Source organism: Peromyscus maniculatus, chromosome 6 (assembly GCF_049852395.1).
Source record: "Peromyscus maniculatus bairdii isolate BWxNUB_F1_BW_parent chromosome 6, HU_Pman_BW_mat_3.1, whole genome shotgun sequence".
In the NCBI taxonomy this organism is placed as follows: Eukaryota; Metazoa; Chordata; class Mammalia; order Rodentia; family Cricetidae; genus Peromyscus; species Peromyscus maniculatus.
In genome coordinates this window covers 87,833,058-87,857,400 of record NC_134857.1, presented here as the reverse complement: position 1 = coordinate 87,857,400, position 24,343 = coordinate 87,833,058, and the positions used below count along the sequence as shown (strand labels likewise).

At 54.1% G+C, this 24,343-nt stretch overlaps 1 protein-coding gene across 5 annotated transcripts; it reads left to right on the top strand.

Annotated features, from left to right (window-relative positions):
- Positions 1-435: 435 nt before the first annotated feature.
- On the top strand, positions 436-21,520 carry Kcnc4 (potassium voltage-gated channel subfamily C member 4). 5 transcript variants are annotated; one of them, XM_042279687.2, is made up of 4 exons: positions 436-1,125; positions 10,937-11,873; positions 13,750-13,866; positions 20,353-21,520. In XM_042279687.2, the coding sequence occupies exons 1-4, from the start codon at positions 436-438 to the stop codon at positions 20,406-20,408; spliced, it is 1,800 nt and encodes a 599-aa protein (XP_042135621.2). In that variant the 3' UTR covers positions 20,409-21,520. The 5 variants fall into 5 exon arrangements, with proteins under 5 accessions (XP_042135621.2, XP_006979564.2, XP_006979565.2 ...); XM_006979502.4 differs by having other exon boundaries at positions 13,750-13,953; positions 20,415-21,520; XM_006979503.4 differs by having other exon boundaries at positions 13,750-13,953.
- The last annotated feature ends 2,823 nt before the right edge of the window (positions 21,521-24,343 follow it).

Genomic DNA, 24,343 nt, shown 5'->3' with positions numbered 1-24,343 from the left:
TGAGCGCGCGCGCCGCGGACCCTCGCAGTGCTCTGGGACTGTGCGCTTTTCTGTCTTTCTGGGGTTGGGGGGCGTGTCCCCGGCCCTGAGCATCCTTGTGCTTGCCCCTACCTCCCGGGACCCCTGGCTTGAGTCCTCGACCCTGGTCTCCACTTCCTGCCTCCCCTAGGCTCTGCCTGCCCCATTCCCAACCACCTGTACACTAGAGAAACCCAACTCCTGCTCCGCGCCCTGGGGGGGAGGGGAGGGGGGAGGCAGGGGCAGAGCCACGCCGCAGAAGGGGCCGCCACTGCCTCCTGCCTCCTCCTCCTCCACCTCCTCCTCCTCCTCCACCTCCTCCTCGTCTCCTCCCCCTCCCCGGTCTGACGCTGCCTCCTTGGGAAGGGTGTTTGGAGGGCAGCGGCCGCCCCAAGCCGGAGCCCCGCAGCGCTTCTTATGATCAGCTCGGTGTGTGTCTCCTCCTACCGCGGGCGCAAGTCGGGGAACAAGCCTCCGTCCAAAACATGTCTGAAGGAGGAGATGGCCAAGGGCGAGGCGTCGGAGAAGATCATCATCAACGTGGGCGGCACGCGACATGAGACCTACCGCAGCACCCTGCGCACCCTACCGGGCACCCGTCTTGCCTGGCTGGCGGATCCCGACGGCGGGGGTCGGCCGGAGTCGGATGGCGGCGGTGCAGGCAGCAGCGGCAGCAGCGGCGGCGGCGGCGGCGGCGGGGGCTGTGAGTTCTTCTTTGATCGGCACCCGGGTGTTTTTGCCTATGTGCTCAACTACTACCGTACCGGCAAGCTGCACTGCCCCGCCGACGTCTGTGGGCCTCTCTTCGAAGAAGAGCTCACCTTCTGGGGTATCGATGAAACTGATGTGGAACCCTGCTGCTGGATGACCTATAGGCAGCACCGTGATGCTGAGGAAGCACTGGACATCTTCGAGAGCCCGGACGGGGGCGGGGGTGGCGCAGGGCCCAGCGATGAGGCTGGCGACGATGAGCGGGAGTTGGCCTTGCAGCGTCTGGGCCCCCATGAGGGAGGCGCGGGCCCTGGTGCTGGATCTGGAGGCTGCCGTGGCTGGCAGCCCCGAATGTGGGCGCTCTTCGAGGATCCCTACTCATCCCGGGCAGCCAGGGTGAGTGTCAGAAGCCAGGGTCTCCACATCTTGGTGTCTAAGGGGTTCTTGATGCTGGTGTTGGTGGGTTGGATGGTGGGGGTGGGGTGGAGAAGGAGACCGCCACACCTGGTGAGCTATACCTGCCTGCCTCCCAAATCCCTCCTGGGCCCTTGGAAGTCACCCCCTCCCCCCTTGCATGCTCCACCAGGAGATTGCACACACTTGACTTTCTACTTGGACCTAATCCCAGCTGTCTGCCTCTCCACATAACCCTCAGTGAGTGGCATGCCTTCAACTTGGCTTTGCTTGCTCCTCTTTGGTCAGCACAGTTTGCCCTGAACAGGACCATAGTCCTGGAGAGCTTGCATTTGGTCTTTTGCAGGGGTAAGGCCAGATCAGGAGAAGGAAATCTTGGATTGTGATGGACACTTACCTGTTTCCATCTTGCCAGCAGCTCTGTGTGCGGGCAGCTGTGCATTTCATAGAAGGGGCACAGTGTCCATAATGCCCAGCTCATAAGAGGCAGAGATCCCCAGAGCCCAAGCCTCCCTTCCTGACTGGGGATCTTTCTTCCAGGGCCATGTCCCAGGCTCTCTGTACCTCTGTCATAGCCTGGCCTCTCTGAGATGGTGTGGAGAACTAGACAGGAAAAGCCTCCTGCTTTAGGCTCTTTGGGATCCCAGGACATTGGCCAGCTACAAGCTTCCTGGTGATGCTACCAGACTTGTCACTGCTCTTTTCTTTCTGCTCTAGCACAGAGTGGCTTCCCGGAAAGCCCTGGTTCAGGTTACACTGGAAATGGACAAGTGTGGGGAGAAGGGGAAACAGGTTGATTTAGATAAGACCTAGTCCCTACCCTGGAGGGAGGAGGGGGTGCTAGAAAGATAGGTATTCATTCACTGCATCGTGCTTGGGCAGCTAAAACCCCGAAGAAGGCTTTAGAAATTTAAAAATAGAAAAGCCTGCAGGCTGGTATCTGCTCTCATGGCCTTAGCCTAAAACCTGGTTGAGGTCTGTCTAGGAGACAGGAGAGAGAAAGAACAGCAGTGTGGTTTGCTGTGTTTGCGGTCTGCGTCTGTGAGCTGAAGCTGGACTGATTGGTTCCTTTGGCATCCCAAGTTGTCATGCTAATGAGTCTCAGAGCCTTGGTCTCCATCTCTCTTCAACGCCCCATGGGCTGGTCCTCACCCTAGTCACGGGAGAAAAAGTTCCACTTCCTACCCAGGGGAGAGAGAACGGCTGAAGAATGCAGTTGAAGGGATGGGTTAGGCTGGTATAAATACCAAGCCAGGGCAGTGCATCTCCTGCCTGGAAGAGGAAGGAGGTGGAGATCTTACCAAGAGGTCCCAAGCAGGGCTGCGACTCGAAGTAGCCGCTGGACATCTGGAGTCGTTTCCAGGCCTTATTTATTGTAGCTGCTTTGGCTTATAGCTTTGTGGTCCTGAAAACCAGCTAAGAAGGAGGGAACACAGTAATGCCCCTGGCCAGTGCACCCCTGCTGTGAGTTTATTCACCTTGATGGCCCTTAGCTGGTCTTCACTAGGAAAGAGAGACAGCCACAAGTCATTGAGACTTTTTTCAAAGTTGTGAGGTAGAGAGGAGGCAGAAAGAGGCCAAAGGAGGGAAGCCGTTATGGAAAGAGGTGACGAAGGGAACTAGGCCCTATTTCTGAGCATCCTGGGGCCCCTGCTTCCTTTTTCCCTCTGGAATTGCGCGAGGCTCTACCATCAAGCAGAGGGTTAATTCTCCCATTTAAGTAGGGAAGGGACGGGGATTTAGACACAGTAACTGTCTTGCCAAAGCCATCTTCAATTCCCAACCTTCAGATCATTAGGATGTGGACAACACTGTGGAGCTCTGGCTGGCACATGTGCCAGAAGACTTGCCCACACCTAAGGAACACAGGCAGAGACCAGTTCTGAGCTGTTCTGGTCACACAAGTGGGGATACACAATTTATTAAAAAATTAATAACGACTCTTCATTGAGCATCCTGTACCAGTACACTGCTAGGAAGACATTACATTAATCTCTCCTCTTCCTAATGAATTTAAAACAATGCCCACTTAACAGATTGAGGCTGGGAGCAAGTAAACCACTGGCCTGGGATTACAGCACTCTGGCAGGTTGTTGAATCAAAGTTGGGGCTCCTTCATGCCTAAGCCCTCACTCTGTCGCTACCACGAGCTTTCCCCACCGGATGAGGCTGTTTGCTGGGTGGAGAAGTGGCTAGTTCCCTCTCTCCAGCCTGCTTGGAGTCCTTATGTTCTTCTCGTCTGTGAATAGACATAGGAAACCCAGGAACCAATGGAACTCAGAAGTCCGGGGGGACATCAGAAGGGATGCTTACCCTGTGACTCCTTAAGACCTGAGGGCCCACAGCCACAGAGAGTTCTGAAGCTGCATTTGTTTTCTCCACTGGCCCCCAAGTTGGCAGAACTGTACCCCCAGGAGCGCTGTGCTGTTGGATATGTGTGCATCCCATCCCAGTCAGCTGCAGTTTCCTTGGAAGGAGTTTGCAACCCGAGGGGTTTGTAGACTCACGATGTCACCCAGGAGGGCACGTGAGGGCAGAGGAGCTGTGCTCTTGGCCTGGAGGCAGCTCTTCCCATACAACGGTCCCGTCATTTGGATAGTATGTTTGACGGGAGCACAGCAGACACACAAGTGAACTGAGCTAATTAGGAGAGCCTGTTGCCTAGCTACTGGCCAGGCTATCAGCTGGTCCATTCAGGAAGGCGCCTAGGCAGGATGATCCCCCGCCCCCTGCTGCCTTCACGGTAGTCAGGCCGCTCCTGCAGGTCTGTTTCTTGTGGCCTGAGCTGAGGGCAGGCTGGTTCTGTGCTCAGCCTCTCATGGACACTGCCCTGGGGCAGAGCAAAGACTCCCTTAGATTGTTGTATAACCCAGGAGAGGCCAGGAGGGACTTGGGCAGCACTCAGATCTATAGAATCTTGCCTTGTTCCTTCTGAGAGTGGACTAGAGGCCTAAAGGGACCCTGGGCTACCTTGCTACCTTGCTCTGTTCTTTAGAGTTCCCAAGCTGAGCTGAATTTAATTCAGCTGTCAGATGTGTAAAGGGCCTCGGCCCTTCTCTTTTGGCTAAGGTTCTTGGATGGATCTTTTTTCTTACCACGTTTCCCTTCAGAATAGAAGGGGCTAATCACAGGATTCCCATTGCCTCAGGAGGGCAGCTAGAAATGAATGTCTGTTGAAATGAATGTCAGCTAGAAATGCATCTGCTGTGTGATAGGAGCTTGACCTGGGCTTTCTTCTGCTACCTTCTGGTCAGGAGAGGGAGGAATCATTCACCTCAGTGAACAGATGAGAACACGGAGCCACAGTGACACCCGTCCAGACAACACAGCCCGTCCCACCAGGATCCAAACTCAGGGCGCATGAGTCCACATCTGCTGCTCCTCCTGCCCCTGCAGCTCCGGCCCAGAAAGGGTCTCTGGCTTCTGGAGGGCTTGGGGGTGGCTCTCACTGGAGAACCTCCTCTTCCTCCACTCCATTCCTATCCCCTTCTTTATTTCTTTTCATTTCTAGAATTGCCTGGGTCTGACCCCTGGCTCTCACTTTTTCACCGGGTGACTTTGAGAAGAACCAAGAGGCCAGACTTGGTTACTGATCAACACGAGGTTGTGGAGTAGAGCGTCAAAACTTAGGCCCCTCTCTGGGTCTGACATGGTTGGTAGTCACAGCAGTCACGACAGGCTTCAGAGGGAGGGCCAGCACTCGCTGAGGCTGTGCCCTCGGAGCGAGGGTGTAGGGTGAACATGAAATGTGAGTCCAGAAGGGTAGTGCCAGCCCACCCTGGACAGCCAAAGGCTGCAGATTCCCTGCTGATTCTGCCCCAGGCGGCCTCTCGGGTTCCTCCTCGAGCTGTTTCTCTTTCTCATTCTGACTAGATCACCATTGGCCTCAGAGCGTCTTGTCTCTGGATGATGAGTTGTTTCTGTTTGTCACCATTTTTTGTAAGAACGTGGAGTGGGGGAGGGGAGTGAAATTCGACGGGCTATTTTGGAGATCTAAGGGAAGAGCAGGCAGGAGCAGAGTTAGGTAGCTGGGCCTTGGGAAGAGCTTGCTCCTTGGTCCTCCACCTGCACAGCGGACATTGTTGGACTAAGTGCCTAGCACCAGCCACTCAGTACCAACATGCCATGATGGCCGAGCTCCCTGCTGATTGTCCTTCTGGCCGTGAAGTGGTCACCTGGTGCTTAGCAAGGAGCCCTGTCAGAGGCAGGGTTGGCCCACTCTAGCGAGCTGTCAAGTTCCCTGCTGTCTGGAGGTACTCCTGGGCATACCTTGGTTACCTCTAGCCCCGGCCACATAGCTAATGATCCCTTCTCCTGACAGCTTGCCAGTCCTGTGAGAAGAGGCTCCAGCCACTTCTCATCTGGAAGACACTTACCGAGCACTACATGAATAGCTTCATGCTGGGTTCCAGACATGTAAAGAAGAGCCCAGTGGTAGAGCTAGGGCAGGTAGAATAAAGACACTAGTGACCAGGAATAGCAGCCGTAATATTAGGTGTACTGTGATGGGTGATGTGGTAGCTGTGAAAGATAAAGTCCAATAGGCAAAGAGGAGTGACAAGTCCCACCTCTAAACGGGGTGGGGCTTCTGGGAGGAAGCAGAAAGTTGAGCTGAACGGGCCTTGTAGGATAAAGACTTATCTCCTTGAATCAAGGCTAAATGAAGGCATTGCTTTAAAAACACATAGTGCCCAACTCTGCAGAGTCAGGGACAGGATTGTCTGGCCAGGGAAGGCAGGTCTGTATGGGACATGGCAGAAAGAACTTGACCAAGGAGAGGCTCTTGGACAGTGGCTTGGGCTGGATCAGATCCCGTTTGGTTGAGGACTCCCAGTTTCTGGGCAGGCCAGTGATGCCCATCCAGCAAGGGTGAGCACAGGTGAAGGTCAACACTGGTTGCTGGAACTAGGGGTTGCTGACTCACAGCCAGGTTTGATAGACAGAGAAAGGAGGAGTGGCCCTCAGCTAGCCTCATGTGTGTCTCACTTGGGAGCCAGGAGCTGCTTGGAGCTGTCTTTCATGGCAGGCCCTGTTCCTTCCTTCCCTTTCACCCCAGGGCACCCCACTCCCTATTCAGCACTGCCTGGGTACTAAGATCTGGCTTCACCAGGAGGCTCAGCCCCTCACCCGATCTCCACAGATCTTCCTCTGCAAGCATCTTTGGCTGTGTTCTCAATTTTTCCTTCTCCTACACGTCTTCCTTAATATAGGTTTTGGGCATGAGTCTCCTTATGTTTATCTGTCCATCTGTCTCCCTGGCCCTCCTTCCCTGGACTCCCCTCCCCAGCCCCCAGTGATTGTATTCAGTTCCCATTGACTAGTGTCTGTCACCTCTCCACTCACCCAGCCTATGCCAGATCCCAGCCACGCCAGGCTCTGGGCTGAGTCTCACAGGTATCATTTCTTTTAGTTCTCAGAACAGCGCTGTTAGGTAGATTCTGCTCGCATCCCCTCCAAGACTTGGGGTCTTCGCACTGTTGTTCCTGCTGCCTCAGGAACTCTTTCTTGTAGGTCTCCATTCAGATTTCACCTTGTCATTGTGACCTGGCTCCACCGTCGATGCCTCCTGTTTCTGGTTTTCTCCACAACACTCATGCCATTGGCTATGCTGTGTAAATGATCTGTTTGACAGCAGTTTCTTTCCACGGGGATGCAAGGTCCGAAAGTCGAAAGTCGGGAGGGTTTCTCTAGATGTTTCTTGCTGTTCCCAGCATGCTGGCACATAGTAGGTGTTCAAGTTGCCACTCTATAAATGCAGATTCTAAGGCTCGTTGGGGCTAAGAAATTCACAGAAGTCTCCTAGGCAGTTGGTAACAGAACCCAGTTTGAACCCACAAGTGTGACCTTTCATCTGTTCAAAGACAGTGGAGTTACTAGGAAAAGCTGATAGTTGCAACACTTGGGCCTTTAGAGACGGGCAGGTCCCTTAAAGGCCACAATGGCCCGTGTGTGTGTGTGTGTGTGTGTGTGTGTGTGTGTGTGTGTGTGTGTGTTCGGGGGGTGTCTCAGGAGAACAGGGTACTGGTAGAGTGCTGTCCTGACTGCTGGGGGTGACCTGTCCTGGGTGCTGAGGCCCACCTACCTCCTCTGGCAGGGGCAGCCAGTTCACACCAACAGTTTTCTGCCTGGGCAGTTTTGACTTCCATTAGAATCCACAGCCTGTGTCCTCATGCCAAGGAGAGAGCAGACGGTGTCAGCCATGGCATCCAGGACAGAGCACTTCTAGCCTTCAGGTTTGTCTCCCAAAGCAGAAAGGGGCTTGATTTGTATAAACTCCTGAGGATTCGGTGACTCGATAGTTTTAGATGTGGGAGGGAGTTCCCCTAGAGACTACCTCCACCTCAGCTTGGTCACCATTTCACGGAGCACTTAGCAGATGTTAGGCGCGTGCTGGGTTGAAGCTCACTCATCCTACAGTGATGGTGAGAGGCGAGGACTTGTACGGTCCCAGCACACAAGGGGAGGATGGCCCAGGGGGCACACATCGCTTACCTGACTGACCCTAAGAGACAACAGACTTCCCAGCTGAGGCTGCCAGCTTTCGCTCTGCCTTGCCCTCAGGCTGGCAGTGCAGGGCCGGGTGAGAGGGAGGGGCAGGCGCAGCGGACAGACCTACAGTCACTGCTCACGGGGGCTGAAGTTGAAGCACAGTCTGTGACCCCTTGCAGGGTGCCGTTTCTGGAGCTGCTGTCTCTTGGGATCCCTTTGGTCCTGGGCAGCCTGAGTCAAGGGCCTTGTGGGACATGAAACAGTATCCCTCCCTCAAGGATGAGGCCGGGCAAAAAGCACTAATTACACCAGCCGACCGACCGCTTAGGAAACATTTGCCTGAGAGTAATGTAGAGGAGAGGAATACTGTAGGTCACTACAGATCCTAAAAAACCTATACAACCTTATGGCAATCATGGGATGGCTCTGTGCTTAAAAAAAAAAAAAAAAAAAAAAAAAGCCAAGGAGACCACAGGAGTTGGGGTTGCTTTTGCTCCCCGTGAAGGTGGTCTGGGCCTGCTGCTAACACCTGTGGTAGAGGCAGCTGAGGAATGCAGACTGCAGCCAAGGCTGGACACCTCCCTCTGGCCTCTGCTCCCTGTGCTCAGCCCCTTGGCAGCTCTGCCTGACCTTGTTTTTCCACATCACTAATTAACCTCACACTCAGGCTCCCAGGTGGGCCGGCTCTGCTGGCTAATGGTCCCTGAGAGAGAGAGAGAGAGAGAGAGAGAGAGAGAGAGAGAGAGAGAGAGAGAGAGAGAGAGAGAGAGAGCGAGAGCGCACGCCAGCCTCCTGGCCAAGCTAGGAAGTGCTGTCCTAAGCCCTCACTCTGGTTCCTTCTGCTTCTTGGAGCACAGGGTGGAGCCAGGACCCTGGATTCCCACCATTGCCAGAGCCCCAGGCAGGCACTGTCACCAGCTCCTAGCCGATGGCGATGGCGATGGCCGCGGAGAGCCTGCAGCAGCCTGTGCTGTCTTGGCAGCCCATATCTCAGGGGGGGGGAAGTGAGGCCAGCAAAAGCACTTGAAATTTACTTTCCCAGGGAGAAGTAGGCAGGAGGTGCCCCAGGAAGAGCTGTAAAATAAGGAGAGAGCCTAGAGGCCCTCTTCCCCAACCTGCTCCTGTCCTTACCGTCTGTGATCAACCCATCTAAAGCGGAAGGGAAATAACGCGGTCATGTATGATGGGAGACCTGTCCTGTGTAGGCTCACATCCTCATGTGGAAATAGCAGGCATCCGGGAACTGGGACAGGCTCAGTAATCAGGGCCTGGATTCCTGGGCCTGGGAAGCGACTCTGCTTGGATGACAGTAATGATGGTATGGTATAAAGGAATGTACAGGCCACATGATTTTGGGGCCATACCTGGTTCTTCCCTGCTCTGGGCAGTGTGGCCCCAGAAGAGGTACTCGACCTCTCTGATCCTCAGTTCTTCCTGTGTGAAAGATGAAATCTGCCTGCCATGTCACTAAGAAGATTAGACAGAGACCCATATAGGGTGCCTAATAGTCCCAGGGAGAGAAGAGATAGTGAATGTCATGGTCCAAGTTCCTTCCTCGACTTACTTCTATCCCAGAGGGTCTTGGGGATGTGATTTCTTGCCTGGCTTTCCATGTTTTCTGTTGGTATCTTGCAGTGACTGCTCCTTTCAATGTAGGTACATTGAGGAAAACCCCTGACAGGCAGGTCTGAGTGCTCACCGCACGGGAATAGGGACAAGGCCAGGTAGAAATTGGAGCAGGGCAGGCGTGGGGTTGTCAAATGTGCGGCCATGGACCTCCCTCCATCATTCTCCCTCAGTAGGTTCGGTCCTCCACCCGAGGTTGGGGAGGGAAGCCAAGCCCCAGCCACCACGCAGGACCAGTAGCAGGAGAGTGGACCTTGACAGTGGACGTCTTGGCAGTGCTGAATGGCACGGCATAAATAACAGATGAAGGCTCTGTAATTGGTGTTATTACACACGGATCTCATCTCCATTCATAATGACTGGACACTTAGTCCAGCCATTCCTCTGCCGAATACTGCTGTCTGAGATCCCCATGGCTGTCAGATCAGCTGCCGCCATTCTGATCCTCATAAGTACAGTTCATTTGGCTCTGAAGCTCAGTGTCCCGGCTAGCATCGGTTTGCAGAAAAGGAGACAGACATTGGTTGTGCTGAGAATCCCCCTCCCCATCACCTGTCACAGCCCATGTCTTAGTTAGGGTTTCTATTGCTGTGAAGAGACTCCATGGCCATGGCAACTCTTATAAAGGAAAACATTTAATTGGGGTAGCTTACATTTTCAGCCATTTAGTCCATTATTATCATAGTGTGGCACAGTGACATGCAGACAGACATGGTGCTGGAGAAGTATCTGAATGCCCTACATCTTGACTTGCAGGCCACAGGAAGTGGTCTGGGATACTGGCTGGTATGAGACCCCAAAGCCCGCCAGCACAAATGACACACTTCCTCCAACAAAGCCACACCTCCTAACAGTACCACTCCCTTTGGGGGCTATTTTCTTCCAAACCACCACAGTCCATGTTTGTCTTCCTTCCTGGTTTACCACTCAGGCAGAAGGCGGTTCTGGGTGGCAGGTGGGGTCATGGAGGTAGGTCATGTTAGTGGGGTCAGTTGGCAGAAAGAGGTTATTCCTTATAGCCCTTGTCTCTGGACATCCCTTAAAGCAATGGACCTTTATCTTGAGTGAGTATCAGAGTCACCTAGATGGTTTACGAAAGTACTTTTTGGCCTGTGTCTCCTTCAAGTTTCTCTTTCAGTAGGTTTGTGCTGCTGAAAATTGCATTTCTAACCTGTTTCCACACACTTGATGCTTCTGGCTTAGGCCTCCACTTAGGGAGCCTGATTATTCCAGGTGTGGGGTGTGGACTACACTTCACCTGGGAGCTTGTGAGAAAGGGTGGGACTATAGACCCTTCCTAAACCTCCTGAGTTAGCCACACTGGAACAGGTGTTTCAGCTGGTTTGTCCACACACCACAATTTGAGAACCCTCAAAGCATACATAAATTGGGCAGAGCTGTTGTAGGCAGGGCCAGGCAGCTATGGTACCCTGACTTGTGGTTTCCAGCCAAAAGCAGCCTGCCTCTGTCTTCTGAGAACCCTGGCAAAGATTAGGGGAAGCATTGCTCTAGTGCGCCAGTGCATACAGATCCTCTCATCTCTCTACCTTAATCCCACCCCTTGACCAGCAGTGGACTAGTAACCTTTATGCTCATGTTCCATGAGTAGCGGTCACTGTTTCCAGCGAGGGCAACTACTGCTGATTTGACGGCCACTCCCTATTCTCCTGACCTACAGGTGGTAGCCTTTGCCTCTCTCTTTTTCATCCTGGTCTCCATCACCACCTTCTGCCTGGAGACCCATGAGGCCTTCAACATTGACCGCAATGTGACGGAGATCCACCGGGTAGGGAATATCACCAGCGTGCGCTTCCGGCGGGAGGTAGAAACAGAGCCCATTCTTACCTACATCGAGGGTGTATGCGTGATGTGGTTCACTCTAGAGTTCCTGGTTCGCATCGTGTGCTGCCCGGACACACTGGACTTTGTCAAGAACCTGCTCAACATCATCGACTTTGTGGCCATCTTGCCCTTCTATCTGGAGGTGGGGTTGAGTGGTCTGTCATCCAAGGCAGCTCGAGATGTGCTGGGTTTCCTGCGTGTGGTGCGCTTTGTACGCATCCTGCGGATCTTCAAGCTCACGCGCCACTTTGTGGGGCTGCGTGTGCTGGGGCACACACTCCGGGCCAGCACCAACGAGTTCCTGTTGCTTATCATCTTTCTGGCCCTGGGTGTGCTCATCTTTGCCACCATGATCTATTATGCTGAGCGAATTGGGGCCAGGCCATCTGACCCAAGGGGCAATGACCACACTGACTTCAAGAACATCCCCATTGGCTTCTGGTGGGCCGTGGTCACCATGACGACACTTGGCTATGGGGACATGTACCCTAAGACATGGTCTGGGATGCTGGTCGGGGCGCTGTGTGCGCTGGCCGGTGTGCTAACCATTGCCATGCCCGTACCCGTCATCGTCAACAATTTTGGTATGTACTACTCCCTGGCTATGGCCAAGCAGAAGCTGCCCAAGAAGCGAAAGAAGCATGTGCCGCGGCCAGCCCAGCTGGAGTCACCCATTTACTGCAAGTCTGAGGAGACTTCGCCCCGGGACAGCACCTACAGTGACACCAGCCCCCCTGCCCGGGAAGAGGGTATGGTTGAGAGGAAACGGGCAGGTGAGTAAGGCTTAGGAAGAGGACCCCTTTTTCCCAAGTAGTCAACGGAGTTCCCTTAGCCCTTCAAATTCGGGTCTGTGCTGTATTGTGTGAGCTCCGCTGTGTGTAAGGTGTGCCTCTAGGAGGGCCAAGGATTAAGATCAATTTTTTTTTGTCCTGTGGTTTAATGATCTTGGTGAACACCAGGGTTCTGTGGCGTGAGTTGTCCTTCATGGGACTGTTTGTTAGAAGGGCTGTTTTCGAGTCCCTCCTGGGCCTCCTTGTTTTGTTCCCAGCGGCCGGTCCCTTCCCCTTCAGGCACAGCCTATCGATGGGAATGGCATATCAATATCCTACCCCCTAGACTCTGATGAGACCCAAATGAGTGGTGGGGTGATGTGCTGCGCTTGGAGGAGTTGGAGCAAATGCCAGCGCTGATATGATTAGCCAGAGATCAGGGCAGCTGTTCCTCCAAGGTGCATCAACACATGAGTCACTTCTTTCCCAACATTCACGTCTGCTGTCTCTTGGCCTAATAGATGTGATAACGTAACAGCAGTGGGAGGCTGCCTTCTGTTCAGCTAAAGCTGGAGTGAGTCCTGGGCTCGGGGTTTGACATGGATAGAAGGGAACCAAGGAGGAAGTAGTCCAGGGTCTTGGAAAAGGGGGGGGGAAATGGAAGAAGGAGCCTGTGCCTGTGTCCTGAGGGGAGTAAGACTGGGCCTTACTGTCCTTCCATGGAAAGGCCACTCAAGAAAACTCACCTGCTCTGGGTCAGGAGAGCAGAAGGAAAAGCAGCTTAGTCCCCAAGAACATGGGAGGAGGTCAGAAGACAGGAAAAGCACTATCAGATTCAATGGGTGGGGCTGCCAGGAACGGTAGAAGCACAGGTCTGGAGGGTGACTGTCAGGCCACTGAGGCTGGGCTAGGTAGGGCTGGGAGACCAAGGCAGCAGCTCCTGGTTAAACTCGAGAAGTGGGACTAGTCCTCCAGAGCTGTGCCTGAGTTCAGACACTTACTCGTGACCTCTTGGCATGTACCCACCACACGTGTTGGGGCTCGTTGCTCTCTGGGATTAACTGGGGTCTGGATCTTCCTTGATAAAGAACTTAATAGAGAAGCTTCCGTCTGTTCCCTACCACAGTGGTACCCCTGATCCTGTTGGGGATCTAAGATGTGCTCTGAGGCCCAGTCGGAGCTCAGAGAGAATCCTTGTGTCCAAATACAGAGGGCCTTAGGCAGCCTCCTAGAGGCGCACAGCACTGAGGCCCTTTTCCTGCTTGACCGACTAGCCACACTGAGGTCTTGCATGGCCAGGGCCAGATAGAGTCTTGAGGCCAGGTTAGCTCCACCATATACAGTTAGGGACCATAGGAGCCCCACAGAGAAGAGCTGAACTGGAGCCTCCTGCCTATACCTTTGCAGATGTGAGAGCTCTGCCCCAGCCCTTCAGCACTGGCCCGGGGGCCCGAGGAACAGAATAACTAACTACCTTAAGTGGTGCAAGGAGGAAGTCAGAGACACTACCGAGGTCTGGTATTCGAGCCACCACCCATTATTCCTACCAACCAGGGATTCTCTAAGGAGCGCAGACTCACCTCCAGCCTACCTGAGCCAGACCAGAGGGGAAATAAGAGTCTGTGCCTGCAGGGCTTGATCTCCTGGGACATCCTCGCAAGCCCATTTGGGAAATACTGCGGCTGTAGGGTGTCTGTGCTGTGTTCCAGCCCCCTAAGGGAGGCTCTAAGCCAAAGCGGAGAGAAAAGCCTTCGGACCAAGCACAGCCATTTTGCCTCTGCTTCCTGGACCTGGGATCTGAGAGGCCCCAGGTAGCTCGCTCCCTTAAGAAGGAGGTCCCAGCAACCATCTCAGCTTCCTTCCTCTCTGTCCCCTCCAGACTCTAAGCAGAATGGTGATGCTAATGCGGTGCTGTCTGATGAGGAGGGAGCTGGCCTCACCCAGCCCCTGGCCTCGGCCCCCACCCCCGAGGAGCGTCGGGCCCTGCGACGCTCAGGTACGCGAGACAGAAACAGGAAGGCAGCCGCTTGCTTCCTGCTCAGTGCTGGGGACTACACCTGCGCTGACGGCAGTGTCCGGAAAGGTATGGCTCCCCGGGCTGGGCAGACGGGGAGCCCCCCCAGAGCTGAGTCTCCCCAGCCCTCCCCACAGAGCTTGAGGTCCCCGCCTCCCCTGAGCCCATGGCCACCATCTCCTCTGCCTTGGGTGCGCCCTCGCTTTTAGAATGGATGTCCCAAGTGCCAGTGTCTGGATTAGAAAGGTCTTTAGTATCCTCCATGAGTCTATGGAGCCCCTCCCCCAAAGGTACCCACCAGGAAGGGTAGTGCTAGACATTTTAGGGGATAATCTATTACCTCCCTGCTCTGGTCCTGCAGGCCTAGCCCACAGGGTCATACCTACTAGGTTATTCCCTAGTTCTAAACACTGCCAAAGCTTTCCCCAAGGAAACAGACTTAGGGATTCCAGGTCCTAGGTTTTCAGAGAGCCCACACAGGCCCTGTATCTCCAATTCTTCACTGGGGGCCTGGATCCCAAGGTGGACTGATCCATGTCTACAGGCTGCTGGGGTGTGATGGTCACGGGACAGGTCCAGGAGTGGCTAGGAGGAGGTGTGCAGGGAGCGTGGTTCTCTCTGAGGAGTCATCTGCAGGATCCTCACAGTTAGTGGAGCAGCCCCTTCCCTGTCTGTCAAGGAAGTCTGGAATTCTATCACCAGGCTTCCAGCATACGGCAGGGACAGAGCTGAAGTTGGTCTGTGCCAGCAGGGATTCTTCGGCTTAAATGAGAGAGGGAAACGGAAACCATTAGGGTGGCAAGGGCCAGTGATGGCTGAGAACCAGGAGGCTGAAGACCAGACCCTGGTCCTCCCTGTTTCCTGAGCCCACTTACCTTGGCTGTCCTGTGTCCTGACCTCTGCTAACATCCTGCCTATTTCCAAGAGAAGCTATGCTTCTCCCTAAACAAATGTCATCCCCCAGTTCTCTCTCTGGCCACTTCTTGACTAACAAGGCTTCCCACTCTCCACTTCCCATGGTCCCAAATCTCAGACTGACTGGTTTGAGTCAGACAAGGGTAGTGGTTGCTGCAGAACAGCCTGAGATGCCTCTGGGCCCTAAAGATGGGCCCTGGTCTGGGCAGTCTCCGGGGCACCTTCCCATGTGATTCCTAGGCACCCTGGGCTAATAAGCTCTGAAAAGTGGGCATCCAGCTTTGCTGGGCCCATATCTTAGTGGGTGATAGCAACAGGAACAACAGTCTGGCACCTGGAAGGATATGGCCCAGAGGCTCCCGCCAAATGGCTGTAGGTAGAATGCTCAGAGCTCACACACCCTCACCTGGGAATCCAGGGCTCCAACCTTCAGACCCTGGAAATGTCTTTCTCTCCTGCACCTCAAGAATGCAGTAGTGCCACTGCCTCCTTTTTCACACCAAGAGAGCCTTGCTCAGGCTGCAGCCTGCTGAGCAACGGTGTAAAGTGTGTCCCTCACTCTTGTGAACACAGAGCTGAAGGATGAACGCCCTGGCTTCCCTTCTGGTGCTGTGAAGTGCTTGGTGGAAGGAGAGTGGTGGGAGAGGCCATGAGTGTGCAAGTTAGGAGAGCCCTGAAGGCAGGTGCTCTCACATCCACAGGCACCATGCGAAAGAGCCTGCATGCCTCCACTTTGCCCCCCTGGGGTGCCTTTGGAGGCCCATCTGCTCTATTTTCAAGATGCCTCCACACTGCTTCTTGGCAACATGCATGTAGCTCAGCCAATTAGAGTGACCTTCGAGAGGGAACAGGTGGGTTGCTGGGAAACAGGCCCTGCTAAGCAAGTGTGGCAATTAATATCACCAAACTCCCAGTGCGCACTTAACAACTTTCCCCACACCACGCCTCTCCGCAGTCATCTAGACCTAGGACAAGGAGAGGCTGAGTCCAGCCAGGCCTGTTCCAGCCCTCAAACTGACCCCTTCACTAACCAGTGGTTTCCCCTGAGCCAGGAGTGTATGTGACGCAGGTGCTCACTGGGGAAGGTAGGTGCTGGAAGCTATGATGTCTCCGTGCAGCTGGGCCACCAAGGAGCTAGACGGAAACATAGCCCCGAGACAAGACAGGACACAGGTCAGCTGGGTGTAGGTCCCATGCTCTGCCCTCAGGAGCCCGGGAGACTGATGGCAGGGAGAAGAATCAAAGCCACTCCCAACAAGGAGAGATTCCCTTCACCCCAGTCTGGGGCCACCCACCCTACAGTTTCTTGAAGCAGCGTGGACTCCATGGAGCTCCCCTGGTGAGGAGATGCTCCCCTTTGACCCATGTGCCTTTTCTTCACCAAGGCTGTGAAAAGTCCCGGAGTCTAAACAACATAGCAGGAGCGACTGGAACCAGTCTGGGGCTGTCTCCACTGGCATCGCGGTACAGCTCGCCCTATCCTCCGAGAAAGCTCCTGCTCTCTCACCCCTTCCCCCCTCTCACCAGCCCCCCTCCCGGTCACTCAGGTCCTTAGCTACACCTACGGCCTTCCTCAGCTTTGACACGGGGACGCATAGCCAAGCAGGCATGTTTACATCCCTTATCCCTCCTGAGGCCTGAGGAAACAGCAGAAGGGAACTTCAGTCAGGATGGAGAATTCGAACCCCGGAGCCTGCCCTACACAGCACCTGGCTCCCCCAAATGTTCAGACATGGAACCCGAGTGCAAGGGGGAGATATTCTCAGAGCTTCTCCCTGAACCAGGTGCTGGCACACACAGGATCTGCGTCTCTGGGTTTTGCCTCCAGCTCAGGATCCTATAGGCCAGGGGGTGCGTGGTGCGTGGAGTATCTGGAATTTACTCAACCTTGCCTGCAAGTCAAACCTACATTTGTATTTTAATCACAGAAATTTCATTTGCATCCCTTATGCCTTTAACCAGTAACCAAACAGCTTGTCTGTCTGTCTGTCTCTCCACCCCACTCCAAGATCAGCAGGTAACAAGGCTGTCTCATGGGGCATCTCTGCTGGTGTAAAGGACACCTGACTCCTTGGAAGAGCAGCACCTGTGGTCAGAGCTGCCCTGGGAGGAGGACCTGGTGTTTTCCAGCTGCAGCATGGGGCGCAGATGGGAGTTCCTAGAATCCAAGTCCCAGGCTTGGTGCAAGCCCCGGGCAGGGTGTCTAAGTGCAGGGAGGCCCTCCTCCCTGAAGCCTGTGCCCAGATTCAGCGGGTGACACCCCGCGGCCCACCCAGCATCCCATCTGTGCCCTGCGCCTCAGCATCCCTCTCCATGCTGCTTCCTCTGCTTCCGCGACAGTTTGCTCCCTCTCCCCGCTCCCTCAGATTCCCAGCCCTGCCTCTGAGTCACCTGCCACTCCCACCCAGCCTCTGCTCTGTATTCCTGCCAGAACCGGAGACTCATCTAATTTCTATAATTAAGTGTATTCATTTACCTAACGAGGCCGGGAGCACAACAGGTTTGTGAGTCATTGGGTGAGCAGGGGTACACCTTGCGCGGGGACAGCTGAGGGGAAGTGAGGAGACAGAAGCTCTCCTACCCACACCTGCCACTGGCCCCGCCTGCCCCCAGGAAGCCCCTCCCTCAGCCCAGGGCTAAAGGACAAAAGCCTCAGCCAAGACATTCCCTGTTTCACCTGATGGGAATTGACCTGACAGCGGAGCCACGTGCCTGGCAATTTTAGGGTCGGATTACGCAACTTTGGACAGGGAGTGACTACCGGAAGGTCCATATTTGCTCCCTACAGGGTAAGGAAGGGACCTGGTGAGATCGCTTTAGGGACCTGGCAGGAAACTGGGAAACCAGGGGCTCAACTCAAAAGGTGGCCCAGGCATAAACTGCTGGGGTTGGAGTGCAAAGCATGGGACAAGCTCTGCCAGCACTGAGCAAACACTAGATGACCTTCTGGAAGTTCTGTCAGATCAGGCCCTGGGACACTCCTGTTCAGCCATGCTCTCCGGGCCTGTAGCCGCTTGCTCGCAGAAGGAGGTGTCTTCTGAGAGCTGAGATGAGGGGATACAGGAAAGCCTGTGAAGCAGGGGAAGATGCTGAGTCTGAATCTAGCCTCCTTGTGGTAGGTTCGGCCCCACCCAGCAGGGCTCCTGGCACCAGGAGACTGTGGTCTGACAGATTCATGATGAGCCAGGTGTCCAGTTTAGCATGGGTACCACAGTTATTTTCTCTGACTTGCTGTTCTGGTTTGGGGAGCTGAGGTAGCTATTTCTGTGGCATCCCTCAAGTTGTCAGGAGCCCAAGTTTCCACGGCACCCACCGCCTCCTCCCCTCTTCCCTCCTACGGGGATGGGCATGCTCACAGCACCCCAGTGCGGGGCACAGATGTCCCTGGGCAGCACAGTGCCTCTGCCAGGCTGAAGCCCCTAGTTTTTGTTGGAGGGATGGGCTCCTATACCCACCCCCAGTCTCCTAGCTCCATAGGGAAGAGACAGGTTCAGTTGGTGGGAGAACTTAGGTGAGTTATCTGCCCTCAGCTACCTCTTAGGACTTTGGTGTTTGCCCAGGGGCTTGGGAAAAAATAAAGCCATCATTTACAGAGTCTCCATGCCTCCCTCAGAGGCAGTGGTCTATACAAGTCTCAGGCCCATCCAGATGTTGAACGTCCTTCGCTAGGAGAAAGGTCTCTCCCACCGAGGGCATAGTTAACCTTTCCTTAGATTGGACTTGGAATTGGACCTGTTGCTTTGGCTTCTAGAAACCTGGCCCTGTAGCCTGGGACCGGGCCCCCACTTAAAGAGCAAGCAGGCAGCCCAGGATCAAACTCCTAGCCTTACCTTCCAGACTCTGCCAGGACAACTGAGAACCCTAGAGGTAGCTGTGCAGCCCAGTCTTCTAAGACAAGTGACCGTGAGGCGTCACCAGCAGGAAGGGGCCTGGCCAGTCTACAGCTGGGTCAACAAGGAGTTAGAAAGGATGCTGGCCGGGCGGTGGTGGCGCACGCCTTTAATCCCAGCACTTGGGAGGCAGAGCCAGGCGGATCTCTGTGAGTTCGAGGCCAGCCTGGGCTACCAAGTGAGCTCCAGGAAAGGCGCAAAGCTACGCAGAGAAACCCTGTCTCGAAAAACCAAAAAAAAAAAAAAGAAAGGATGCTGAGTGCTGGCCAAGGCTTCAGGAGGCACCCGTGGGCCAAGACTGCCCTTAACAAAGTATCAAGAGAGTAGGCCTCCCCTGCCCCTGATCAGTCTCAAGTCTGAATATCCTGCCTCGATCCTAGTGAGTCGTGGAGGTTAGAGTCCAGCATTAGATTCCTAGAAAGGATCTCCCAAGACCCCAAGGGTGGAGAACGTAGAAGCCATTGACGAAAGCCACCCGGGGCCATTCTTTCTCCAGTGTGTCTTAGGATCTAGTGGCCTGTAGAGTGCCCAAAGCCACTCCTCTTTTCCAGGTGGGTAGGGACCAATGGCTGGGTCCTTCTGAATGTTCACAGACAGAGCAAAGTTAGACATGCAGGGCAAAGGGTAGCTCTGTCTTGTCCTCAGAAACGGAGCACCAAAGAGTCTTGGGCTCACTCCTATGGTTTCCTCAGGGACAGTACTCAAAGGCCTAGAACTCTAGAAGGCCAAGGGACAGTGTTTAAGGGGGCGATCGGGGACACAGTCTTAAGGAGGTGGTAGCAGGTCATGCTGAGATGAGAACATGTTTTTATCAAAGAAAAAAGCTTTTGAACATGTCAGGGAACCCCAGAGTAGCAGCTGTGAGGCTTGGATGCCAAATGGCGTACCCACCTTTAACTGCAAGCCTAATAACTGTACTAGTCAGCCTGGGGGGGTGGGCGGGTGGAAACTTCTACCACACTACTAGTCCAGTCTTCCTGGCTGTCTAGCCAGGACTGCCACTGGGAAATAGGGGGAAAGACCCAAGCCTCAGATATCTGAAGCTGAGGGCATGGGTTTCTTAGTAAGATGCTGTGGGCCAGCCTGCTCTCCTGAGGCTGTGTGCCCTCCATACCCCATGCCTCAGGACTCTGCCTATCACTTTGAGGTCAGGGGCTGGGTGTGACATGGCTCCACGCTCTAGAGCCATCTTCACTGGCTCCTGGGGATAGTGAGATTGTCCATGGTGGTGGGGGCAGATGGAGCTATTTGGGGGAGAGCACAAATAGAGTAGAGAATGGGTGATGGGCCATGAGCCATTGTCCACATCAGGCCCACTGCCTCCCTGCTAGACCAGATGGAGTTTGCTATGGTTCCTCTCCTTGCTGCATTAGAACTCTGAAGACCGGAAAGGCTAGTACTTGGAAATGGTTCCCTGAGTTCACCGTCACCTGGGTCTCCTTGGCCTGGAGTTGGTTGGCAGAGGAGAGGTGAAGGTCTCACCCCACCCCCTGTACCACCCCAGCTCTTCCTCGCCTCTTAGCCCTGGGTTCCCTATGCGTCCCAGCTCTGCTCTTGGCTGTTCCTTAGCCCACAGCCTACGGGTCAGCGACTGGCTGGCTTCCTTCTAACGTCTTATTCTTTGTCTCTCTCTTTCTTTTGCTGAACTCTTTGCCTCCCCCAGAAGGCAATGTTGAACCGAAAGCGTGCGTCCCAGTGTCTCACACCTGTGCTCTTTAAACACAGAGACCTGCCAAGACGCCCTCTCGTCCAACTATGCCCACGCTGAAGTCCTCACCCTCTCTTAACGCGGGCGGCACCAACGTGAGAAAGACAGGCAGACAGACAGAAAGCCAGAGGCTTAGGGAAACTCTGGAACCCAGGCACGAATCTTTCGCTGGGAAAGACTCAGATATCCTTGTTTGCACAGGACTGGTTGGTGGAAAAACCTCCCATGTGACTCTCGGGGCCCAGAGCCATCTGGGTCTGATACTCTGTTCTACTGTACATTGAAGAGACATATATGCACATATAGTATCTATATTCATACATACTATATAACTCTTGTGTGTAGTGCACGTGCTACTGGTGGTCTGTCTTCATTGTTAGGCTATGTCTCCCAAGTCCTCTTCCCACCCTGTCCCCCACCCCCCTCTTCCTTCATGGATTGTTTCTTCTGACCGTGTTGTATGGATTGTCCCAGGAAAAGTGCACCTGGAACCGGCCCCTCCAGCTGGGTGGACCCAGGCTGCTCTCACTTGGGGGTGTTTCCCCTGCCAGCAGGTGGCCTGTGGAAGTCTGCTAAGGCAAGGTTGCCCTCCAGGGCCACTGCTTCACTAGCCCAACCCCACCCCAGATTGGGGTTCTACCTCCCACCCCACACCCCGGTTTGTGGGGGCACTTCCAGGGGTTCTTCTACAGCCCTTGACACTCCTTCCAAGCACCCCTCTGTGCCTTTGACAGAGGGGAGTTTCATTTCTTCTGTGTGAGTCTCCTTTGTCCACTTGTTTTCAAAGATGCTGCTGGGCAGGTGGAAGGGGATCTGTTTGCCCATCTGGCTCAGGGGTCTGAGAAGGGGACACTTTCGGCGAGAGGAGACTAGTTGCAATACTGTACTTCCTGGCCGGTGGCCAGAAGATGCGTGCAATAGCAGAGGCCAGGTGACCCCTTCAGCCTCGGCCTCTGCCCCTCCCTCTGCCCTTTCCTGCCCACCCTTGGTCTCGGTCAGTCCTTTTCTAAAGCTGTCCCCTTGTGTGTGTCCGAGGCACGCCTAGGCTGGGCCCACTGGGCCCTGTCTGCATGCCCTCAATTGTCATGCTGTGCTCGAACACCAATAAAGACATCCAAGTGTCCTGCTGCTCCTCTGTGAGCATCTGCCTCGACTCTCTTTTCTGGCTGTGGATCTGTGGGGGGGATCTCCCTGAATTCCAACCAACCTACCATCTGTGTCTCAGGAATGCAAGCACACCTGAGCCCCTACCAGGGATCCTCCCTGTGGCCCAGCTCCTGCAGTTTACAGCTAGCAGTAAGTACTCAAAAGTGATCTGCTCAGGGCAGCCAAGGACATAACTCTGAACCCCTGACTCCTGGGCAGTGTCCTGATACCCTCCTGCTCCATGCCCCTCCCCCCGTAGCATGGACTAAGTCTTCCTTGTTTAGGGAAGTCCACTGTGTGCCTGCTTGTTTGTACAGGGACTTCCCTCTCCCTGCAGCTGCATCAGTGTTAAGTGGGCCAAGGCCCTGGGGAGGCCAGCCGTCGCGAGGACTGCATGATGGCTGAAGGACTGGAGCCAGCGCTGGACTGGTGACACCACCAAGGGCCTCTTGGGGATGGAGGAGGAACATACTTGGGGTCCATGGGCTAGGGAAGTGGCAAGTTCTCATACATGGTGACCCTCGCTGCCCCTTTCACTCCCACAGAGGGGCGTGCACAAGGCTGACTTTATGGATGCGGAGCCCTGCAGTCACCCAGAAGGGGCTCCATACGGTCATCGCTGTAGAGTTACCAATCCTCAACAAGAGCTGTGGTTTCATTTGGACCGGGCTCTACATATCACAGAGCCAGGTCCGGGCGCATGTTCTCGTCTCCTCACTCCTCACTGTCTACACAAACTAAGCCATAGGAGCCCCCATTTAGTCTTGATCTGCCACTTATTAGCTATGTAACTTGGGGGCAATGCCTCCGATCTGTTTTCATGCCTGTAAAATAATGGTGCCCATTCCAAAGACAGCAGAACAGCCTGGCCCAGGGTCAGGGGTCTGCACACAGCATGTAGGAGACAGGAGATCTCCCATAAAATGCTAGCTCCCTCCTCACCCTTGCCTGCAGCTCAGGCTTTTTTTTTTTTTTTCTGCAGATTTCTTCATGTCCAAACACACTCAGAAAAGACAAGAGCACACTCGGAGCTGTCTAGGGCAATGCAGAATGGCAGGGTGAGGACCGCAGGGCCCTGGGGAAGGAAGAAACCAGGGGAAACCTATTCCTGAAGTGGCATGGAAAACCAGCCACGAGCCTGGGCCAGCAGCAGAGGCTGGGCGGTGGCAGGCGGCCAGTTGTCAATTAAAGATAAAATCTCTCCTCCAACTGGAGGGCAGATAGGGCTGTGCCCCCCCCCCTCACCCCCCAAGAGAAAGCCATTTGCAGCCAGGCTGCTCAGAGAAGCTTGGCCAGGCGATAATGGGATGGGATGTACTGCTGGCTCCCTAATGACATTACGCATCAGGGCCCACATCCAGAATGGCTGTTTTTTAGTTTAGCTGGGTTTTTTGTTTTGTTTTTAACATAAATATGAAACCATATTTATGGGCTAAGAACCTAGCAAACAGCTTGTGAGTATTGGATGCTAGGAACACCCTAAAGGGGACCTATGCTGGGATACATAGTGAAACCTTCAAAACTCTGGAATGGGCAGATGCAGAGTTGCCCATGTGTCCCAGCAGCTGCACCATGAAGGAAGGCACACTGTAGGTTCCTGCTGTCCCTGGGGCCAGAGTTGAGTCCCAACTTGGGAGCTGCCTTAGGGGATAGAATAACAGTGCTGGGAGGGACCTTTAGAGTCAGAGGGACTCAGAGGTTCATCCCAGATCTGTAACTTCCTAGTTGTGAGTTGCTGAGGTTGCCTGAATCTCCGTTCACTGTCATAACTGGAGTAGCAAACAATGGGTGTACTGAGCTGTGGCAGAGTGATGCAAGGTGCCGCCAAGGAACCTTTCTGCATGGCATAATCATTGCGTAACTGAGCTGGCAAGGTGGCTCAGTGGGTAAAGACACTTGTTGCCAGGCCTGGCAACCTGAGTTTGATCCCTCAGGACTCATGTGGTGGAAGGACAGAGCCGATTCCTGCAAGTGTCCTCGGACCTCCACATGCACACCAATAAATAAATTACTAAAAATCATTGCATTTAAACAAACATGGATGGGAGGTTACTGTGGAGCAACCTTCACCACCAGCAGCAGTTTGGTTTGATGCCTTCGCTTGTCAAAAGAAGTGCCTTGAATTAACCTTATTTCAGGGAGACCCTTCTGACATACGAGAGGGGACTAATTAAACAGAATGCACGTGTTTCACCTGAGACATGCACATAACGCGCATGGAAATGCATTCTGAAATTGGTGTGACCCTTTGCTCTACAGAGAAGAAAGTGGAGCACAGCACATAAGGTCATTCCTCCAGAGTCACAGTCCTGTAAGAAGCAAAGCTGAGATTCAGGCCCAACAGAATGGCTCTACTGTCCCAATGCCTGGACAGCATCTAAACCGAATAAGGCTTGGGAGGTAAAACGCCTGGTGTGGAACTTCTGTTTTTCATTTCCTTAATCTCAATTGATGCCTTTAGCAAAAGTATTGGTTCCCTCTTAGAAGATAAGAAAACCAGGGCTTGGGAAAGTGGGTAATTTAATTCACTCTCTCATGTCTGTGTAAACACACACACACACACACACACACACACACAACACACAACACACACACACACACACACACACACACACACACACATCCTGGGGGAAAGAGCATCTTGGCTTCTTTAATTAATGATCAGGTGGCAACACCTAGCTCAGAGAGTGACAAGTCCTTTCCCAGTGCAAAGCCAGTGACCCACAGAAGGGAAGCCTGGATGGGACTGGCATGGGAACCAGGTTCCATGAGGAGCAGCTTGTCCTGGAGAAGATCTGGT